The sequence below is a fragment of the Pempheris klunzingeri genome, chromosome 9 (genome assembly GCF_042242105.1).
Source record: "Pempheris klunzingeri isolate RE-2024b chromosome 9, fPemKlu1.hap1, whole genome shotgun sequence".
NCBI lineage: Eukaryota > Metazoa > Chordata > Actinopteri > Acropomatiformes > Pempheridae > Pempheris > Pempheris klunzingeri.
This window is the reverse complement of record NC_092020.1, coordinates 22,545,968-22,567,418: the sequence shown is the minus strand read 5'-3', so window position 1 is coordinate 22,567,418 and position 21,451 is coordinate 22,545,968. Positions and strand designations below refer to the sequence as shown.

The 21,451-nt window shown below is 39.1% G+C and overlaps 1 protein-coding gene across 1 annotated transcript in view; it reads right to left on the bottom strand.

Annotated features, from left to right (window-relative positions):
* The window catches only part of fstl5 (follistatin-like 5), a 127,592-nt gene that overhangs the window by 82,919 nt on the left and 23,222 nt on the right, over nt 1–21,451 (bottom strand). The window contains exon 4 of the mRNA XM_070836428.1: nt 18,117–18,365. Coding sequence (XP_070692529.1) covers nt 18,117–18,365 — 249 coding nt within the window. The remainder of the gene's footprint in view (nt 1–18,116; nt 18,366–21,451) is intronic.

Genomic DNA, 21,451 nt, shown 5'->3' with positions numbered 1-21,451 from the left:
GTTAGTTTCAGTCTAGTTTAAATTGTTAAAAATTGTTTAGCTTTTATTCATCTCAGTATTGGATTTAGTTCTAGTTATTGTAATATGCAGAGAATTTGTCTGGGGCAAAAGAGTTGGTATTACAATACAAACACAATATTTTGTGGAGGCAGCTGAGTCATGTAGACATCCCAGTCTCAATAAACATATGTGCCTATATGTCTGACCAAACTGAAGACTAAAACTAAAAACTCTGCTCTGCCTTCTGGACTCTTTTCTACCTTTTCAACCTTTTCTACAGAGAAATGTGCAAAGTGTTCATCCAAATACATTTTGTGGACAAGCGCGCTAAGCACAGTGTAGGATGATTACAGAGAAGCAAAGAACCCAGAAAAGTGATGCTGTGAAAAGTTACTAAACAAGTCAGCAAGTGGACCTTGAGTTGTGATTGTTTTGGCCACTGTTGCTGCAGTTGGATACGAACTATCCAACTCGACATTTATGCCAACATGGAGCAGCAGTTTAAACATGTATAAATCCATGACTACTGCAGAACTCCGCCTATCGATGTAGACCACGTGTCACGTTTGACGCATGAGAAGAAGCAAGTAAGTGAACCTTGAGTCGAGGCCATTTTGCCGACCAAGGACAGTTTATCATTTCTATGGGGTAATAGTTGACTCTCCTAACTAGCTGTGTTACCAGTTAGCTGTTCTGCTGACCATAAGAGACTAATGACATTTACACTTTACATTCAGCAGGCTTTGACTGAACACATCAGCATTTACTTAAAGCAGTGAGTATACTTTGGCCACCAGAGAAGCTCAGTCTCTGAGAAATGTTTGTACCTCATGAATAAAATCTTGGTCTACCATAAGTCTCTTTTGTGGGCTAAGGGAGTACAGGAATCTATCCAGCTTTATACAGTGGGTAGTATTTTATTACAGACATTAATGGACAGAAACACACACCCACAGTCTCCTACTCAGAGTATGAAGCAGACCCATATACTGACCGGCAGTATCACAATGCCTTCGGAGTCCTGCTTTTCATGCCACAGTGGGGTCAGCATTAGGTTAAAAGACTCTATTATCATCCATCTGGCCAGCCGACTCATAGCTGGGAACCATAAAGTTGTTGAAATCCTATAGATCTGCTGACTCAGATGTGGCATACTCTATACAGCCTTTATTGATCGGGTCATAAAACATCCAGCTTCACAAACAGGGCTGGAAACAAGACCGTTTTGTCACACCATTCACCTGCCACTATTTCAGCACCCACACAGTTCTTTTCTAGAGTTTAATGACATCCCTAAATGCACCCTTATTACAATCAAGCGCCACTGAACTCTGAAGCCAAATATTAAACAGCATTTTACCATTATGGCAATTTCGTAATTTGCTCATAAAAGAGTTAAAATGAAGGTTAAAAATGAGAGGCTAACTTGGGATTTTCTGAAGCTTGTAATCTTGCAACATCTACCATTTCCAGTGCAAGAAATATATGATATTATGTTGACACATTCATATTAATCTTGTATTTTTCTTTCTCAGTTCATTGTGAGCACCTTGACCATCAGTAGGGAGGAGCAAACAGGCCCAGGTCAGCTGGATTGTAAAGCATTTCATCTGTATCCAGAACATACATTTTTCTTGCTGACGGTTTTGTCAGGAATCCGAATGTTTTCTGATGTATGGAGTAATCTGCCATATTGGCAGCCAGCTCAGTCATTTCTGCTTTTGACAGACTCTCATTCAAACTGATAGAGCAGTGAGAAAAAAAAAAAATCCTAAACCAAAATCAAAGAGGATCCTTTAAGTGCACTGCATTGCTTTATGTGCTGAACATTTAAATGGTCCCTCAACATTCACAACTGTAATTTCCCAATCAGGAGACACAGACAGGCATAATATTTCACCAAACCATCAAGAATACATTTTAACAGTAGTAATTTCTTCTGTTGAACTACATTGGCCTTAAACTGCTAGACCAACATAATTTTGGTCATGTAATACCATACTTTTTCTTTATTAAACACTTTGTGTGCCATGCTGATGTTATTAATTCCTTGTTAATGACAATGCATAAAGCTTGAATATATAAAGACACATACTTTACGTTTTTAGGTTCTCCAATGATAAAAAAAAAAAATCTCTTCTCAAGGTCCAGTTTCTGACTTGTTCTGGATCTGTCGAACATATTATACACTCTTCAGTGCCAGATGATGTAGGCTCACAATAAAAACAAAATGACAATGATATTTTTATAATAATATGACAATGAAAACACTGACAAAATGAAAACCACTGCTTGAAGTGATGAACCTTCAGAAATTCTGCAGCCCCCTTGGTTTTATTGAGTATATATATATATATATATATATATATATATATATATATATATATATATATATATATATATATATATATATATATATATATATATATATATATATATATATATATATATATGTATATATGTATATGTATATGTATATATATACTGAGTTTCAGCTCATTGTTTAGGTTTCTGGCCCGAAACTTAACAGTTATAGTTCAAATCACTGCTCTCATAGGGTGTTTTTTAGCTGTAGCAAGCACCTGTTGTCAGTGAAAACATTCTAAAAAACCTGTGCACTACCTGCTGAACACCTGCTGAAAGGAGACAGGAACAGCTAGCAATTAACTGGTTTACATGGCGGAGCATTTAGCAGCTAAAGAGTTACATATTTTCCTGGCAGGAGGTAGTTAGGTGGGTAGACACCAAAAAGAGAGTGAAGGAGTGACTAACATTAGTCAGGAGAATCAGAGAATCCCTGCCTGGCAAATCAAGTTGTACGTCTGAGAAAATAGTCATCTTTAATTCTATAACTAATGCTGAGCGTTTGTAAACAACTAATAATTTTTATAATATCATTCTGCTCATATGAATACTAATTGTTTGGAGCAGACTTTTTTCCCCCTCTGGCCAACAGAAAAACATGACCTTCAACTTGTATAACCCAGAGGGCTCTTTTCTATATTTTCCCCTCTTCTTCCACAAAAGAGATCCATTGCTCACTTTATTGCACTGTACAGCACCTGAAAATCTAACACATTTGTCACGTCACCGGGTCAAGATGGGTTGCGCCATACATAGAATGAAGACAACACTTTGATATTAGAAGACGCCCACACCGCTGCAACTCAATGAACCCCCACCCCCTCCTCCCATTCTCTTCTTCTCTTCATCTCTGCCTTACACTCACAAACTCACTACTTCAAGCTATATTGGCAGCTATTGTTCACTTTCATTTTACCAAATTGTTCAGAAGCTTGATATCCAGGATGGACGAAGTGGGTGGAAACAAAAGAGGGGGAGGAAGCAGAAAGCAATAAAATGAACATTTTTCAGGATAATGGCTCACACAGGAAAGCGGCTTTTTAACCAATACTTTAATGGAAAGCCATTTTGTTTTGTGCAGACTGCAAAAATGGTTTTTGAGCCCATTCACTCAAAGTAAACACACTTGCAACCGGATTCAATTGGCCAATTCATCAAGGGTCTGAAGAGTTTTTAAGGGTTTATACAAACTTGCATACTTATTGGAATATTTTAGAGGACAACACAAACAATGAGCTAAATAAATCCGTAATTTGGAAAGAAAAAAAAAAAGTAATTTTACAGACAAAAATATTGGGAAAGTCAACAACCACTGTCAACATCCCCTCCAGTACATCTTTAACCACCTGCTGCTTCAGTGGAGCTGCTCACTGGAAAACAGTAGCTACTGAAGTGAGTAAAACCTATAGAGCAAGCAGTGACTTTGCAGGAAAAAACAAAATACTGTACATATATTTACTGTATATATTCAGTCATAAATGTTTCTACTTAGATACATATGTATATTTTAATGTAGGCATAGAAACTCTTATCTTTATTATCCTCCTGTGAAAATCTGTGAAATTTTTCTGCACTGTCAACCTCTTATTCAACACTACAGGGGGGAGGGACATCAAACATGTTTAATTGGCTAATTTGTCATATGATTGTTCGGGATCTGTGGCCCAGTCCTCTGCACACACCTCTGATGGAATAATTGGCCATTTTAGGAACATGATGAACATGCAAATGAATATAGGATGCTTTGAAGCTGAGCAAGCTATAAATAAACCCATCGATCAAAGACACCAGCTCCTTGTCTCTGACTGTACAAACCTGCAGGGGTTTTGGCATTGTATGCATCGGATTTCACCCTGTAAAAATGACACTAAACAGTACCAATTGCTTTCACACTATAAATAGATCTGCTGCTTCTGGAGGTGTGGGTTCGAGGTGCAATATATCATAAAAAAATCATTAAAGATCTAATTTCAGATTCTCCTCTGGCAGTTTGAGGTACTGTAGATCAAAAATATTTTAATTCAAACATTTCTTTCAAAAGGAACATGTTCATGTTTTAATATCAAAGCCATGCTTGTTGTCCTTCAAATCAATGCAGCACAAAGTTTCCATGTAATATTTATGATTTGCTTGTGGTCATCTTTGAAAACATCTCTGAAAAAGCAGTTGCAGTATATATTTTCACTCTGATGATTAATGCAATGATTGAGTTAAAAAAGCTCACTCTCCTGTCTCGTCTGCTCAGTTCATTGCCAATATCACTCTTACTGTTCAATTTATAGTTCTACCTGACAAAGACACCCCTCTTAGGCTTGGACCTTTTGCCCGGTTCTTGAAATGTTCATTTATGGTTTCTTTTGTGCTCAGTAAGGCCAAAATTTGTGGCAATGGATAATATATTAGATGATCCACTTTTGTTGTTAAATGTTTCCTTGCATTTAAAGGTAGATGTGGTTATTTCTTTCTGTCAATTCCACTTAGACAAGCTCGTAACGAAGCCCTCTGAAGAAAGTTACATTGCCTCACATAATACACAGTGAAAGACAATTGCCTGGAAGAATGATTTTTTTTTGATACAGCGAAAAACATCTGGTGTTAATTGTTCTTATAAATAGGGTAAATCTAGCCTCAGGGGTCTAGACTGTGTGCCACAGAGGAGGCAACACCACCAAAGTACACTGAATAAATTAGAAGAGTTTTTATGGGAAAGTCCTCAAGGGTTCTTTCTTGTTGTGCTTAAAAAGCACCGTGATAAGTACTTATTTATAGATAGACACAGAGCGATGGGGGCAAATTTAATCAAAATTGTACAATCATTTTGATAACATGGTGTGCATTCATCCCCAGCCTATAGAGTGCCACCTCATATCTTTTTGGATCAATGAGCCAAATGTAATCTGCTACTTAGTTTGTCAGGATATTAGCCAAAACATTTAATTTACAGCCATGAATGCTGTCAACGCAAAACAGAACATTAAAGATAAAAATATATATTTATATGCTAACAGATACAAAAGAGAGACTGTCAAATAATAAAAACAAATAAACAACAACCTACAATCGTCAACAATAAAGCCTCCACCATGCTGCATAAAGTATTATCTAGGTAAGCTTAAGTACGGTAGTGTAATAATGTGATTTTATCAGCTTGGCTGTTGTTTGCAGTACATGTTGCAGTTAAACACACATAATAACAAGCCTTCAAGTGATGGGTGTTAAGTTATATTTTGTAAATGGTCTTCTAACAGGCCTCACTACTGGTTCACCCTGTGTCTGGTTTGGTTTGGTTTTGAATCAGAGCATCTGCAGATTAATTCCACAACATAAGTTACATGATACAATATAAATAAATCCTGTTTCTGTTTTCTTTGCCGCCATCTTGACTGTGAGTGAGGCAGCGTTAACAGCTGTTGTCTCAAAGTCTGTTCCCTCCATCAGATAGTGTTTCCCCTACTAGGCTTAGGTTTAGGTTAGGTTGTGTTGTGACTTCTCTGATGCCGATGATGTGCAGATGATGGGAGGAAAACGTCCGCTGACAACATTAAAATAGGTTTATTACAAAAAGATCAGTTGTCTAACAGGCTCCATGGTTGCCTGGAAAGACGTAACCCAATTATTTGTCTTTTACAGACAGAGTATCCCCTAGCCAAATTAACGTCTTCCCCAAGCTTCTCTGAATGTCATCTTTTATACCTTTAGAAACGTTTATTTCACCATATGGTTTTCCCTCAGTAGCAAGGCCCAAAGAGGTCTTGCCCTAATATGGAGGAATGTATAGAAATTGTCTCTCTTGGGAAGTCACCACATCCTTATATGTTACTATTCCTCTTGGGAAGTCATCCTGCAGCACCCTGACCTTATATGTTAACACATACCATGCATCCTCTCGGACTCTCTTACCTAAACATTCACAGAGAAGACATATACATATAACATAGCAGATGCACATAACAGATCAGATACCACAGTTGTGATCAGGTGTAGCAGAGATCCGCACTCTACTGAGGGCTCTTTTCAACTTGTCTCTGAGTTTCAAAGGGAGCCGAACAACACATGCATAGGAGCTTTATTAGGGGGCAGGTGACGTTTGTGCGCTACCCCCTGACTGGGCAGTGAGTAAACCAATAACAAAGCCCATTGGAGGTTTATGGAAAGCATAGAACATAGAACTGGAGTGACATCTAGGTTACCAACATTTTTCCTAGATAGAAACGTCTTGAACAATTCATGCAGCCGTTATTGCTGTCATTAAATCAGTGCTCCTATATAGGATCTCCATCTGCAAGTGGAAATTCCCTAACAAAGTGAACTACATACACACAACAGATCCAAAAAAAGAGAAAATATATGAACAACATTTAGAAGAAATGAGATGAAATGAGAAATGAGAACTACTGACACTAAAGTCAATCATGTTTCCAAGATTCAGGGGGCATGCTGATAATTATGGATGAAATGAAAGCGTGAGGTGACACTGCTAATGTCCAGTGTCCGACACATCTCTCCCTCACAGTGCTGAGCCTTCATCGTCATGATGGCTATGCTGCAGATCACTGCTTTATGGAAGATATACATATATAAATGAATAAACTGCTAGGGGTGGGATTCTTTGGGAATCTCATGATTAGATTTGATTCCATTCAGATCAATTCTGGATTCAAAACCGATTCGACTCATTACATTGAAAAGGGCCTATGTTCAGATTCTTAGTACGGTGCATATTGCGTGAAAACATTTTCTTCTGTTCTTAGTCCATTCAATTACAATATGAACAGTAGGAAGTGAAGCTAACTGGTCTTGATGACAGGCTATAGACAGTTTTGTAAAGTGATGTAGTGTACATTGGTTTGCCGGCACATTAGCTGGTCCTGGAGTTTAGCGCAGGTCTCATACATGTAGTATTGCGAAAAATACTTAATCTTCGTCAAGGAAAGTTTACATTAGGGTTGGGCAATATGTTCAAATGGGCCAATGTCAGCCCAACAACTGGCGACTGTCAATATACAGAGGAGGTTTGTGTGCAGTGCATATTCTGTGTAAGTTTAACAGTAAGTTTCCTCACACAGTCTCAACTCCACAGGCCCCTTGCCTGAATATATTAGGTTCAACCCAAATCCTTCTTGCTATGAGGTGACAGTCCTGACCACTGAATAACTATGTGACACCCATTATTAAAGGATCTGTCAATCAGTTTTGGAGTGACAGCAGGTGCCAAGTCTGTGTTTTGAATTTTGGGGGTAAGACAATACTTTCACATTTGGATCAGGGTCTTGTGACTTCAACATGCTTTTGGGAAACATGCCTTCAACATAAAGAAGGTGAGCAGCTCAGGAATCTGTAATTCAGCATTGCTACTGAGGGCATCTGTTTGTAAGAAAACCTATTTATGACAGGTGCTGTCGTATAAACCTATAACCAATGACTTACTAGCTAATTTAGGTGACATGTTGAGGGTTCAGTGTTTTGTCACTTTGACAGAAGTCAGGGCTGTGAATAAACAAACTGAACCTGCAACCTTTAAAATTAGACCACTGTAGCAACTCATCCTTGTCATAAAGCACAAGGGATAGCTGCTCCAGGCTGTGTCCTTCAGTAAATATTAACTGGCCTTGCCATCTGCGCTGACTTTCCACCCTCATCTTCCCCTTTGACACCCTACTGTCCAGTAGATCCCCATATATCTTGTGTAACTCAGTCCATGATTGCAGGTTTCAGTAGTCTTGCCTTTTGATCAATAACACAAACAAGACAAATACACCTAAGTGCTACTGGTGACTGTGTAGTCCTGGGCAGAAAACTGGAAATATTTTTGTCATAGTGAGTGCCTTTACTTGGAAAACAATGAAATCATAGAATTTCAAATGTGTACACACGGGGAGTTTTGATTCACCTTGCAGTAACATTTCATCCTCACCACATTTTCAATTTCTGCATCCAATTTCATGCGTATCATTATTGGTTATTCTCGAATGCATCCTTCCTGACAACTGCATGAGAAGAGCTATTCCTGAAAGCCGGGACACAAAGAGTGATGAGACCACTGTGCTCTGAAATTTCCCTGACCATATCGGTTTTCAACAAATGGACCAGTGCCACTCCCTACAGCTATGTTATACATCTACACTGTTTTTCTCCTGCATCTGTCTTCATTCAGCTATAATAAAGGAGGCTAACATTGCCATGTACTGATATGACTATCATTAGCAGATGGTCATGTCAGAGAAAGAGGTGGGAAAAAAAAAAAAATCAATGAAAACAAACGATAACATCTTTCTTTCCTTGTAATGTGCCGATTTAGGTAGACTATGTTTTGTTACCCCAAAGTTCACTAGAAAGGCTCATAAATACTCAGTGTCATTGCTGCAGACAATAGACCTTTTCAGTGAGGATGGAGGCAAATTATTCCTGTTCCAAAACGTTACTTCACTGCCTTCCTTCGAGTATGGCATTATTCTGGCCTCGTAGTTCTCCATTCTCTGCATTATGGCAACATTAATTCTCTTATTGACTATTCAAAATGGCACAGGGATGACCGACATTGAGCTTATGCAAGCTGAGTAGTTTCAAAGCTGATGTTGCCCTCTTTGCCATTTCATCTTTCATGTAACGGCTTGTCTACCCTTATTTTGTCTTCTTCTTTTCGACTGTGATAAGGCTGTTGTCACAAATATCCATTTTCAGAGTGACAAACGCCCAAAATGGAGTGATTGCAAATAAGCTTGTATTTATGGGGTCAATTTACACACCCTGAAGATAGTCGCACAGCCTCTGGTGTGCTTATGTGTGTGTGTGGCTCTTCTAAGTAAACAAAAAAACAATCTGATCCTCCATCAACTGATCTGATACACAGCAGATGAGCACATAATCTGGATAGATTGGACTGGAACATTAATCTCTTCTGCCCTGAGTGCTGCAGAATTCAACAGGAACATTTAGCCAGTTGCCACAGCTTGTAGATTGTGCATCCAAATTTCACTATGTAACAATAATTTGATGTGCATTTTTTCAATATCTCCAAAATAAGAAAAGGTTATGGAGCCTGTATAAATCCCCACATTATTTAACCTAAATAACACAGTCCGCTGCTACTTTTAAAAGTAGTTTATTTTTGTGTTTTGGGAGTTGGTCACATGATGATAACAATGATAACGTACACGGACTAACTTCACAGTTGAACTGCACCAAGACCCTACAGCTGACAATGGTTTGGACGTCCTTGCAAACCTAATGATCCACAGGTTTAGATTTTAATGAGGAGCTCGTTCTTTGGCGCTGCTGTTGATGACAATGCCAAGTCTCGTACAGAGGTCGCAGCATTAATGGCGCCACAGAGTCATTAAAAGGAAGCAAGAATGCACAGGAGGTTCTGAAGCCCTTTGCTATACACAAGCTGATCTCACTGGAGAGCTTCTCCAGTGGGAAAGACACAGACTCATCACTAAGGTAGAAGGTCTCTAGAGGCTGGAGGCTGTGATGCTTCATGATCATGTTTTTCTTGGCAGAGCCAAGAGGAGTCGTCCATGTAGAGTTTGTTCCACTGAGACGCCAGGGAAGCAGCTAACAACGTAAGCACTGTAGTTCAACAAGCCCTATTTTCATAGACATAGCCTAATTATAGATGTTCATTGCTGCTGTGTGGCATATGTGCCTTGTTTGGTGCAAAATATAAAATGTAACCGACTGTGCTGCACAGTGGTAAATTCTAGATAACCAAAAAGAGACAAAAGCCTTAAACCGCCCATCTTACTTACAACGTCCAAGATGGTTTGATTCGACGAGACAAAAGATACATTACACCCTGTGACTGACTCTGACCTCTCTGTTTTCATGTCTTCACATAAATACTGGCAGGATGATTGGGTTGGTGTCCCACTGTTTGTCTGATATATCACAATTACAGCTACAGGTTTCAGGGACGATTTTTCCCTTTTTTAATGATTATGCAAAATCAGAAATGTTTTCTCTCTGAGTAATTTCTCATCCACAAAAGGCGTAGTCACCCCGTCTTCCTCCCTCTCTCTCATTCTGCCCTGATTGTATCACTGCACCTTAAATTCCATATACTCTTCAATTCCCTAATGCTTTACCTGCACAAGCCACGCTCACAAACAAATGTAGGACTGATATCAACCTGTTTTTCTGGTTATTAATATGAAACAGATATAATGTGATGCTCTAAAAATTCATATGCTTGGTTAAAGAAAAAAGTATTCCCTGTTAGATGACGGCATAGCCCTGACATACTTATCATATCTGCAGTATGATGTGTTTAAAATTTCATGGTTGTTTGCCATTTAGAGTACAAACTGTATTTACCACATATTTAATGTGCAGTTGAAGTGAATTCTTAAAAACCCTAAAATGCTCACAGCACTGGCGACTTAAGCCTGTGAATTAGAGTTTAAATGATTAGTCAATCAACAGCTTTTCTCTCGTTTCACTGATAGCAAATTGAAAGTATAGTTAGGATAGTAAAAGCAGTAAAAGTATCATTGGGTTATTTTAAAGCCAACACCGATTAATCAAGAAGATAGTAAGCAGAATACTTTTAAATAACAGTCAATTGTAGCCCCATGGGGAACAGCTGACTAACATTTGATTCTAGGAGTTTTAAGCCAAAGGCACAGAGACATGAGCAGCTATGACACGAGTGAGATCATTAATACAGCACAGGTAGTCAAGCAGCTGTAACAGCACTGTAATTATCAAAGTGAAAGTGCTATTCTAGGTTCTGAGATATTAGTCATTAATCATATGTTGGCAGTAATTCTAATGTATATTCAGTAACCCATTCCTGATTGAAAGCATAACTATAATTAAAAAATAGTGCATTACTGCACCACCCTTTCTCTGGCACAAGTCTTAAGTATGACACTATATCTGTTATACTGTTGTAGGCAGAATTCTAACTTTACGTTTAAATTCACTTTTAAGTAAAATGTAGAACTTATGTGACCCATAATTTGATATATGACATAATCACTTTAATTTAATAGTTTTGATTAGTTTAATTTTCAGTTTTGATTAGTTTGATTTGTTACCCAACGTCATGATGCAATAGCAAAGTAAATGATGCAGTGCAACCGTACAGTAAGTAGTAAATAAAAAATTGAGATGCTATGGCACGAATGGTTTGTTGGGAGCCAAATATCTGAGGGTTTTCTGAATGTATGATCTCCCAGATAATTGGATGTGCTGAATGCACTGAAACCACTTTCTTGATGTGCTGCAACCTTAGCCCTGATTGTCTCCGCTTGTGGCAATTGCCTGCCGCAGAGATTGCTCGCCTTCGCGCACACATTTCCCTCCGCAGATTGGACAGGCTTTTGTGCACCACTTAATTTTCAATCAGATCCGATCCTGGCTAAGTTGCCATGCAGTGCAAGGGGTAAATGGTGGGTCATATGATCCCCCCAGTGCTAATGAGAAGCTTCAGTCAACACATGGCTGTCATTTTTTATTCTGTCTTCCATCGCAGATAAGAGACTCAGAGAAGGTATGGCTGACAAGGCTTGTCCATTTCCAGCAAAGACCCATCCAGCTGGGACCAGAACCAAAAGTGGCTCAACTTCTTTGCACATAGGTGTCAGTTCAGACGCAATAATTTGCAACGGCTCCAAGTTTGAACTTGCCCAGGAGACTAATTGTCTGTCTATCAAATTAAAATGAAGCAGAATCTTTTCAGTGATCGTGAGATGCCCTGCACTTGTCTGCTGATGATACATGGTCTCATTAAGACATCACATAGACATTTGAAAACAGTAGATAATGGTATAATCTCAAGCTTCTGCTAAAGAATGCGTAGCATCTGCACAGCAACATCTTGATCTGCTGATTCAGGATCATTTCAATTTCAAAATAACAGGTTAAATGGGTAATTTAAACTGCTAGCAATATCATACCCAAGAGAAATCTGAATATGCAAATCTACTAAATAAACAAACATACTAATGGAAATGTGTCTTGGCATATCACTAACACATTGTTTTCTGATTATTTGCACTGGAGAAGGGTTCTGTGTTTAATCAGCAGTAGTGTGTTAGAGGGCTGGAGGGTTTTGTTTGGATTTTGGATCTGCTGAACACATATGGGTCTAAAATAACATGACCTGCACATCTATAATTAAAACTAGGTTTGCGCTGATTGTTCAGCCACTGAATGGAAGTCACTGATAAATTAAATAGACCATCGGTTACTGGCTGATTACCATTTCTGTACATCCAACAAAACAGAAATAGTAAGCCAATTTGTGGCAGTCAGCAGAGCATTAGGGGAGCCAGCATGTCATCCATCTGGCATTGACAGTTCATTTATGCCATTGTGTTCTGAATTCAACAGCCCATGGTCATACATTAGAGCCAGTTTAATATATTGAACAGAGGGAAGAGCTATGGTGCTGTCGTGGCATGCTTTCCATGCAGTGCCGGTGGCAACGACTGAAGGCCAAGTTTGCTGAGGTGTTAGCGCCTGTTGTTCAGTCGCAGATGTGATGCAATCTACCCGAAACACGTGGCGTATTTATCAAACCGACGCAGCAGTGTGGAGTCGCAGTTTGCATGTGATTTGTGTGAGTGACTGCAAGGTGTGCCACCTCATTGGATATGCATTAAAGGGTGGAACACGCAAAAAAACGAGATGATTGTGAATTCTGCTGAATTTATTGAGGTCATACTATTTGCGACTATTTGAGGTTTGTGGGTAATATTATGCACCTCTGTAGTGACAGAAGGAAATAAATAAAATAAAATAAAACCTGATTTGAGATGAAAATTAAGCAATCGGACATTTATTAATGAGCGCACTGTTTGATTCCATCATCGGAAATGAATAATGGACGGAATCACGGCTGCAAAAGGCTAAAGGCTGCAACTCAACTTTTCTTTAACAGTGCATTTGGCTGCATTTTCCTCATTATTAACATCCATATCAACACCAAATCCACCTCTATCTGCTCCTCTTCGCTGGCTGTGCTCCTTCTGTCTCTCTTCATCCACCGGATGCAGTGCTGTGTGTACAGTGTGTATTTTGTGCATCTTTACTTGTCTTATCACTTCATCTCCTCATGAATGTGTTTATTACCTTCTAATGCGGCACTAATTAGGTATATGCTAAACATGATAGCATCATAATTTTACGATCAATTATTTTAACAGTAACAGTTTTTGGAGTGGAGTTGAAATTGTAATCAAGATCATTAAATTATGATTTCTTTTCTGAGCTCAGTGATCTCATAAATCCCACCTCTGATTTGCGCCTAAGAGCTTGCCTTCACTGGGAGAGTGTGTCTGCGAGTTTCCAAAACAGATGCAGTCGAGGAGCAGATTGTGTAACGAGCTGCTATCTTTGTAAATCACAAGCTGAATACGCACAGATTGAGATCACAAACTTGATGAAAACTACAGCTCATATCTGCACAATCCCATCTTCTTAGCAAATCTGGCCTCGAGTGAGAAACAAAATCCTCAAGAACACACAAACAGTGACAGTGAAATGCTTCGCTGTTGGGAGTGGCTGTGGTAAAAGGCGGAGGTGGACCAAATAAAATAAGTGTCCAATGAAGAAACAATCAGTCTTTGATTGGCTTTATTTTAGCTGATCGGGCAATTAAAATTGTTACACATTGATGGCTGTAGATGTAAGGTCAGGATCACCAACGTTATTTGAAAAACTAGCAAGAGTCGCTACATTTTGAAAGTTTCCTACCGAAAAATATCCCACCGACTCCCTTCAGGTTTCCCCCCCAAGTTACTCCCCCACAACACATGAACGTGCACTGCCCGACTAATGCTGGAGTCCACGATGACAAGAGCAGCAACAGGCAGCACAGCTCAGCAGAGGGTCTTAATTTGTTAGTATACAACCACTGACAGACAGCCTCTCCCAGCTTTTCGCTTTGTTAAGAAACTCTGCTGAATGCCACAATCATGTAAACGCAGCAGTCTGTTGTGGTGCCTCAGTTGGTGTGTGCTTTGTGTTGGGTAACTGTGGCTCAAATTTGGCTGCGCTTTCTCTGCCATTTTTGTGCGACTAGCTCACAAGCTTAGGCGACTAAGGTCTGCCAAGCTTTGAGGAAAATAATGTGTTCATAGAGTGCATGCAGGCAGACAGGTACATAGGTGGACAAGCAGGTCATCCGGGCAGAATGAAAGGACTGGATGGGCTGATGTCAGCCACAGGCCTGTAATCAGTCTGCAGGTCATAAAGCAGTTTTAAAAATATTTCACAAAAAGGCAAAACTGTTCACTGCATGCTGGTGCTGGAGGAAAGGTAAGAGGATGACCAAACTTAGGATTCATCCTCTGGGGTCCATGAATGTTTGTACCAAACTTCATGAGAATTCATCCCTACAGTTGTTGAAATATTTCAGTCTGCACCAAAATGTTGGACTGACCAGTTCACTGACTGACACTGGCATCCCTAGGACCAGCTGCTAGCCTGGTTGCAAAGTAATGACTTGCATCTTGGACCATGTTCTGACTTTCTACCAAATTTAATTGAAAACTACTAAGTAGATATCCTAGTAAATAATACAGACTAACAGAGAGAGACAGACAACTGGGACCAAAAACATCCTTGGTGGAGGTAACTAATATTGAGCTGAAGGAAATTCATTATTATGCTGTGATAACGAGTATATATTTCCATACTGCTAGGTAAATTGAGCCCATTACCTGGGGGACAAATAATCAAGTGACACATTTAACATGCCATTGAGGGCACATTCCATTTTACCCACTAATAACCCCTGAATCATAATTACATCTCGATGTGGTTGTAAGCTCTATTACATTTGCTCAATTATCCATTTCCTCTGATTGCCACGCTGCCTTTTGTAGTTGCAACAAAGAACTTATTCTCTGCTGCTGTCTACATAGGAAACCAGATTACCTTAATATTAAAGAACGACATTATAATTCATTGTTTTATTTCTAAATATTTGAACATGCCTAGGTAAAAAAACAATGCCTTTAGCAGAGATTGCTAATCGCTCCGACAGGTTCCTGTCTCCTCTCCCTGGAGCTCTCATCCAATGAGAAATTGATTACATATCAGTCACAGTAGAAAAAAACGTCTAGACTGAGGGAGGGATGAGATGAGATAAAAAAGAGGGCTTGTGTTTTGTTTTTTTTTATTCCTTCTTTTGGCTCCTGTTGATCTGATATTGATTGCCTGACATTGGTCAAATATCCCACTCTGCATTGCGGATAGATGCTGATTGGGTGTAGAGGGGCTGGGAGGGGGGTTAGTCTGACAGGACAGGGCACATGAGAGAGGCTGATTAGGGCCGTCACCCACCAGGGATGTATCATTGATCTGAATGCCTTTTTCTGTGATTGGTGTGAAACAGATGCTTTGATTTTTAACATTGGCTTGGCTACACTGCTTCTGCGCAGGCTGCTCTCAATGTATGCCAAGTCATGAAGCTGCTGTTTCACAATGGTTTGTATGTTGGCTCTTGTGTAGTGTAGGGAATTGTTGTAAAAGCTTGTACATTTTTCCTCGCTGCAGTGAGGATTGTTCATCCCTAAATTGAACATTTGAGTAGTGGAAGAAAGCGTACTTGGTGAGAAGGATGTGCTGTTTGTTTTTGTTTTGGTTTGTTTTGGTTTCACAATCCGAGGATGTTGCCCCCGAAACTTGCTGCAAGGAGGACCACAGAGAGTTTCATCAGCAACAGTATATAGATCCAAAGCTATCCCAGTGTCTTATGAAGTTACTTTTCAAAGTAAACAAGTGAGATAAGAAACCCTGTCGAATCAATGCAGGGACTCAGTCAATCGCTCATGAATATTATGAATTTGTTGTCTGTGAGCAGCTTGCAGCTTTTCGTCTTCGGCCTGAGTGGAACAAAGGTGCAGAGAGTCAGGAGCTCTCACTTCACTGATGTCTAGCTTCACAAAAGGGAGAGTAGCCTTGTTTCTAGGGACTAAGAATAATTGGAGTGTTTATACAATCAATGGTACAGAGCAGTCAACCTTCTCTGGGGAAATATGAATGCAACAACAATACCACTAAACCAAGCTGTGCATGACACAAAGAGCGAAATGACTGTTTTCAGATTGTGTCCTATATGTAGCATACCCTATGCAATGTTTTACACTACAGTAATCATCAATATTTCATGTCATTCGTCCCTGTATGATGTATAAACATCTTTTGTGTTAGCTACATTATGTCATATATATTATAGATATTGTGTTACTCTGGTATATGGTTTTGTGTTATTTCATGTGCTGGACATATTTGTATTTTGACATTACACATCTAGATTTACTTCAGAATGGTAATTGTTTTGCTGGGAACATAAGAGATACCCTCCTAATTACGTTGCTGCTTTTCAAGTTTTCCCTGTATAATACTCCCACGTGGATTTACCAACATCATTATTTTCTCCAAATGTAGATGCCAGAGTGAATGCTATTTGTCTGAGTACAGTTTTACCAAACCGCGTGTTGTTTAACAAGCTGTAACGTACATTCTTATGTCAGGAAAAAGAAAAGGTGCATTATCTGATTTCTTTATGTCTGCCACAACATTAAAAGAATAATTTCCCCACAAAAAATCCACCTACCGACACCTTTAAAATCTCACTAATTGACATGCTATATATTGTATGTATGAATGCATAAGAAATAACAAGTTGCTTATTTAAAGTAGGTTATAGGCATTTACAGACTATTTGTTGGCTGCAAACAGTAACTTCTCGATGTCTCAGCTGGTTGCCTGGCAACTACTTAATTGGTGAGCTTTAGAGTGCTGGTAGGCTGTTGTCATCTTTACACTTAGCAAGCTAGCTGTTTCCCCATGTTGTCTTTGTGCTAAGCTAAGTTAAGCTAACCGTCTGTAGCTTCATATTTAAACTGACACTTATGAGGCTTGCTTCCGAAAATGGCCGAAAATTCCTTTAAATCTCCAGCCCCCAAAGTAAATTCAACAAGATGCTCAATCTCAGAACCAGTCCCATATTTGTGGGTGCCATTTCTGTAAAATAGGTAAAATCTACAAAACACAACATAGTAATACTTTCTTTGTTCAATCAAATTGTTGTTTGTGAGTGAGATTATTATTTATCTTCATTGATGTGTATTCTTTAAATCTTTTCAAAGAGCCATTTAGATCTAGGGTACGATTTAGAAATGTTTATACGCCAAAAATGGAGGCTTTCACTATTTTACCAACCAAATAGCAGAAGATTAGAAGGGCACTTCCTAATGATGGTTGGTTAACTGCCAAACAGGCTGGTGGAGTAAACCAGCTCAGCAGCCAACATTGGCTGATAGTAAATTCCCACCCTGCATAATTCTCCTGCTCATAGATGTTTCAGCTTTCCTTCCTCTTCTGCTTTGAAAAAGTCATTGTCATCTCCCTTTTAATTTAGGTCAAAAGTAAAGTATGTCTGTCCCATTGGAGAATCTACTGTAAACCAGCGCGTGTTTGGACGAAAGCATGACATTATATACAGTTTGTCAACTATATCATCAGCAAATGGTGGTGAGTGGTCTTTCAAAATCAAAAAAACTGAGCATGGTAAATGCTACATTTCAGAAACTTGCTAGTTTGCAAACGTACATACTATGGGTGTACCAAATGTTTTTAACTAAACATTTAAGTGCCTTTTAACTCAGTTAAATCAAATGCCAATGCTTACAGGGCCAATGGGACTTCAAATACAAAGGGTACAGTGCAAGACATACAGTAGCCACTGGACCCCACACATCCTACATTAGATAAAGGTTACATGGAGCTCTTACCTTTATAGAAGCACTCCTCGCTGTGCATGATGGTTATCCTGTGTCCTCTGAGACAGGAGGCGCGGTGGAGCTCACAATGGTTCTGGTACAGCTTCCCATCTGAACCACACACAGGTTTATAGTGTGGTTTACAGTGGTCCAAGCACTTGCACTCCCCTTGTCCAGTCTCATGGTTGACCACACAGTGACGGCCCAAGCCGCAGTACTTGTGTTCACATGGACCTGGGTAGATATTGTGTCCCATAAAGCCTGTGGAAAACACACAGAAAAAAAAAAAAAAAAGTTCAATTTTTGTCTGACTACAACTGCCGACCTAGATGTGTACCTGCCAGAACAGATGGAAAGCCTGGATTTAAGCTCTTGTTACAGGTTGGCTCTCGTTTAGGCTGTTTCAGTCCCCTCAACCTCCAGGGAATCCCCATCGATACTAGATGGTATTTTCCTCAACTCATAAAGCTGCAGTCAAATCCATAAATTATGCTCGCCAAGTTCACTACAAAGCACGCACAGTGGGAATGATTTGAAAGGCCTGTTCAATTCAACCCAAATACCGTGGAAAAAAAACTGTTGTCATTTCATATTTGCATGTGTAAAGTCAAGACAGCACAGATGTAAGTTTTCATCAAAATACTTTGAATTAACTAGTGAGAAACATGTGAGCATGTCTATGTGAGCATGTGTAACTATTATGAAGTCTCAAGGGGAAGATCTAAGGCCGTCTCAAGTCAGGCTACATCAAACTCCAGACAGTAAATCCTCACCACATCTACTCCACATCTGATTGAGTATCTGAATGGAGGCTTTACCAATTAAAGTGCTATTCCAACTCAGTGGAGAGGAGAGCGCACATTTTAACACATGTCAAAAAACAGAAGACATATTATATACATTTTAATATAAATATATATATATATATATATATATATACATTTTTTATCAGGGCTGCAACAAATGATTATTTTCATTATCCATTGATTCATCTGCAGATTATTTGCTTGATTAACCATTTGGTCCATATATCAGAGACCAGAAAGACACCCATCACAATATCCTACAGTACAGGGTGACATCATTAAATGTCTTATTTTCCAATATTTTTGGTGCTTTTGGAGTCATTTTCTTTTGATTGAGTCATCAATTAATCAACTAATCTGCGCAACATAATATAATATAATTATATAATAATGTATATCCACTGGTTTAAAAAAGAACAGATTTTATTCATCAATAAAGTATACTACTTATTGTGCATTTCAAGGGAAACAGCCACACAGCGTGAGTTCTAACACAGAGCAGCGGTTCATAAACTTTGGGTCGGGACCCCTGAGGGGGTCACAAGATGAATCACAATATGGTCGCAATATGCTTACATGTTTTTCTTCATTTAAATCTTCCACCTTCCTGAGAGTGTTAATAAACACTCCGCAGTGAATGACAAGAGGGGAGGGAGTGGTTTGACAGTAACCAACACTTTCTCCCACTAAGTGACCTTCATAATGGCAGGGGCTAAAAAATCACAAGGTATTCATTTGATCCAAAGGCTGAGGAGTTGAGGGTTTGAAATGAAAAGTAATCCTAAATGAAATAGGAAAAGCATCCTTGAGTTTGACATTTATTCCCGGCCTGCTTCAGGAGTGCAGTTTTGCAGCAGACCCTGAACTCCGACCACTGTGGAGGAGGCAAGAAAAGCGGAATTTCTCTATGGGGTGTAAGAGAGTATGAACTTGAGTGGTGTTTCAGCAGCAGTTGGGAGGAGATTCATGAAAACAAATTCATAAACATTGGCATATACCGCAGGACTGTGAGGACAACTTTGTTTACAAAAGAAATTTTCTCTGAGGACAGGACTCTGTTGTGGTCTGCTACCTGTACGAACACTAACAGGTCTTGACAAGCTACAGATCAGTCTCTACAGTAACCCATGAACCATACCAAATATATCGGCTTTCTAACAGAAGCTTACTCACTCTTAGATTGCCCTTTGAAATAGTCCTCAAGGGGTAAAAGGATGTGATGAGAACAGAAAAAAGAAAAAAGAAATGCCTCTCAAGGCTGCACTGCTACATAAAGTTATGAACATAAGAGACTGCTGGCAATGACTACATAGAAAATTATTACGGGTTTGTCCACCTCTTATTCTACTTGTGAAAAGGTCACTGGATTTGGAGTGTTACCACACTGTCCTTTAGAAAACTGACAAAGTAATAAGATTGCACTAAAAAGTACATATCTCAGAATTTCCCTTTTTATCGCATGACAAGCAGACACTTTTTAATGGCTGCAATGAAAACAAAAATGTTCAAACGCCCATCCTGACCCAGACAACTCCAGTTCATTGGTGGTGACTGAATGCTCTGATGCAACAGTCTCTGCAGCACCACAGCAAACAGCCTCATGAAACTGTCTAGTGAAATTATTTTTTTTTTAATGAACACAATATAAATCAAATTACACGCCTTGTGCATATTAAGAGAGCAACATATGTTTGTGTTTTTATGAAAGGATTACGCAGAGGAGACGAGCCTGGTTTGACAGTCACAATGAAATCAAGGTGTCATACATTTGGCTCGAACTACTGTGGCTTAAATTTTCAACACCAGCATAGACATGTCCCACTGTGAGTTAAGTTTTCATGTTTTTGTTAAATTTTGTCCGAAGCCTTACTCTGGAGTCTTTAAGGTCCTCAAAGATTTTTTTTCTATTTTTCAAGTTGATGTCTTGAGCGCACAAGAAAACCTGTGTGAATGAGGTTTTAAAAAACTGGGGGGGGACACACAACCTCTGGGGTTCTATTGTAAATGTCACGTCACATTTGTATTAATAGTCAATAGATTTGATGTTAACAGAAAATCAAACAACTACAGTATAAGTAACATGAAAACAGGCTCCATCTTTAACCACGGGTGATCATCAACCCACTCTGCAGCTTTAGATCTTTTTAACCTTTTCCGGCTGCTTCACATCACATTTTACACATTTTCAAGTTTACTGAACAGCTGAGGTTTATCTGTTTTCAAGCTACAAGGCTCTGACAAACACACTAAATGCTACCTGCCCAACACCAAATGGTAGACTAAGTTAGCAAACTAGCCGTCAAAAATATATATTAAGCCATAAAACGTTAATTTATTAATTCAGCTTCAGATTTATCAACATTTTTTAGCGGATCGACTTCAGCCAAATCTCAACCCTTCCTTAGCTGCACAGTGTATTACTTCCCCAAACCACCCATTAGCAACATTTTTAATATGTTGAATATAGAAATAATGGCTTTATTTTGTGTTACTGTCAGATAATCTTTTTGAAAACATGTCAGTGAGTTGCCTTGTATTAGT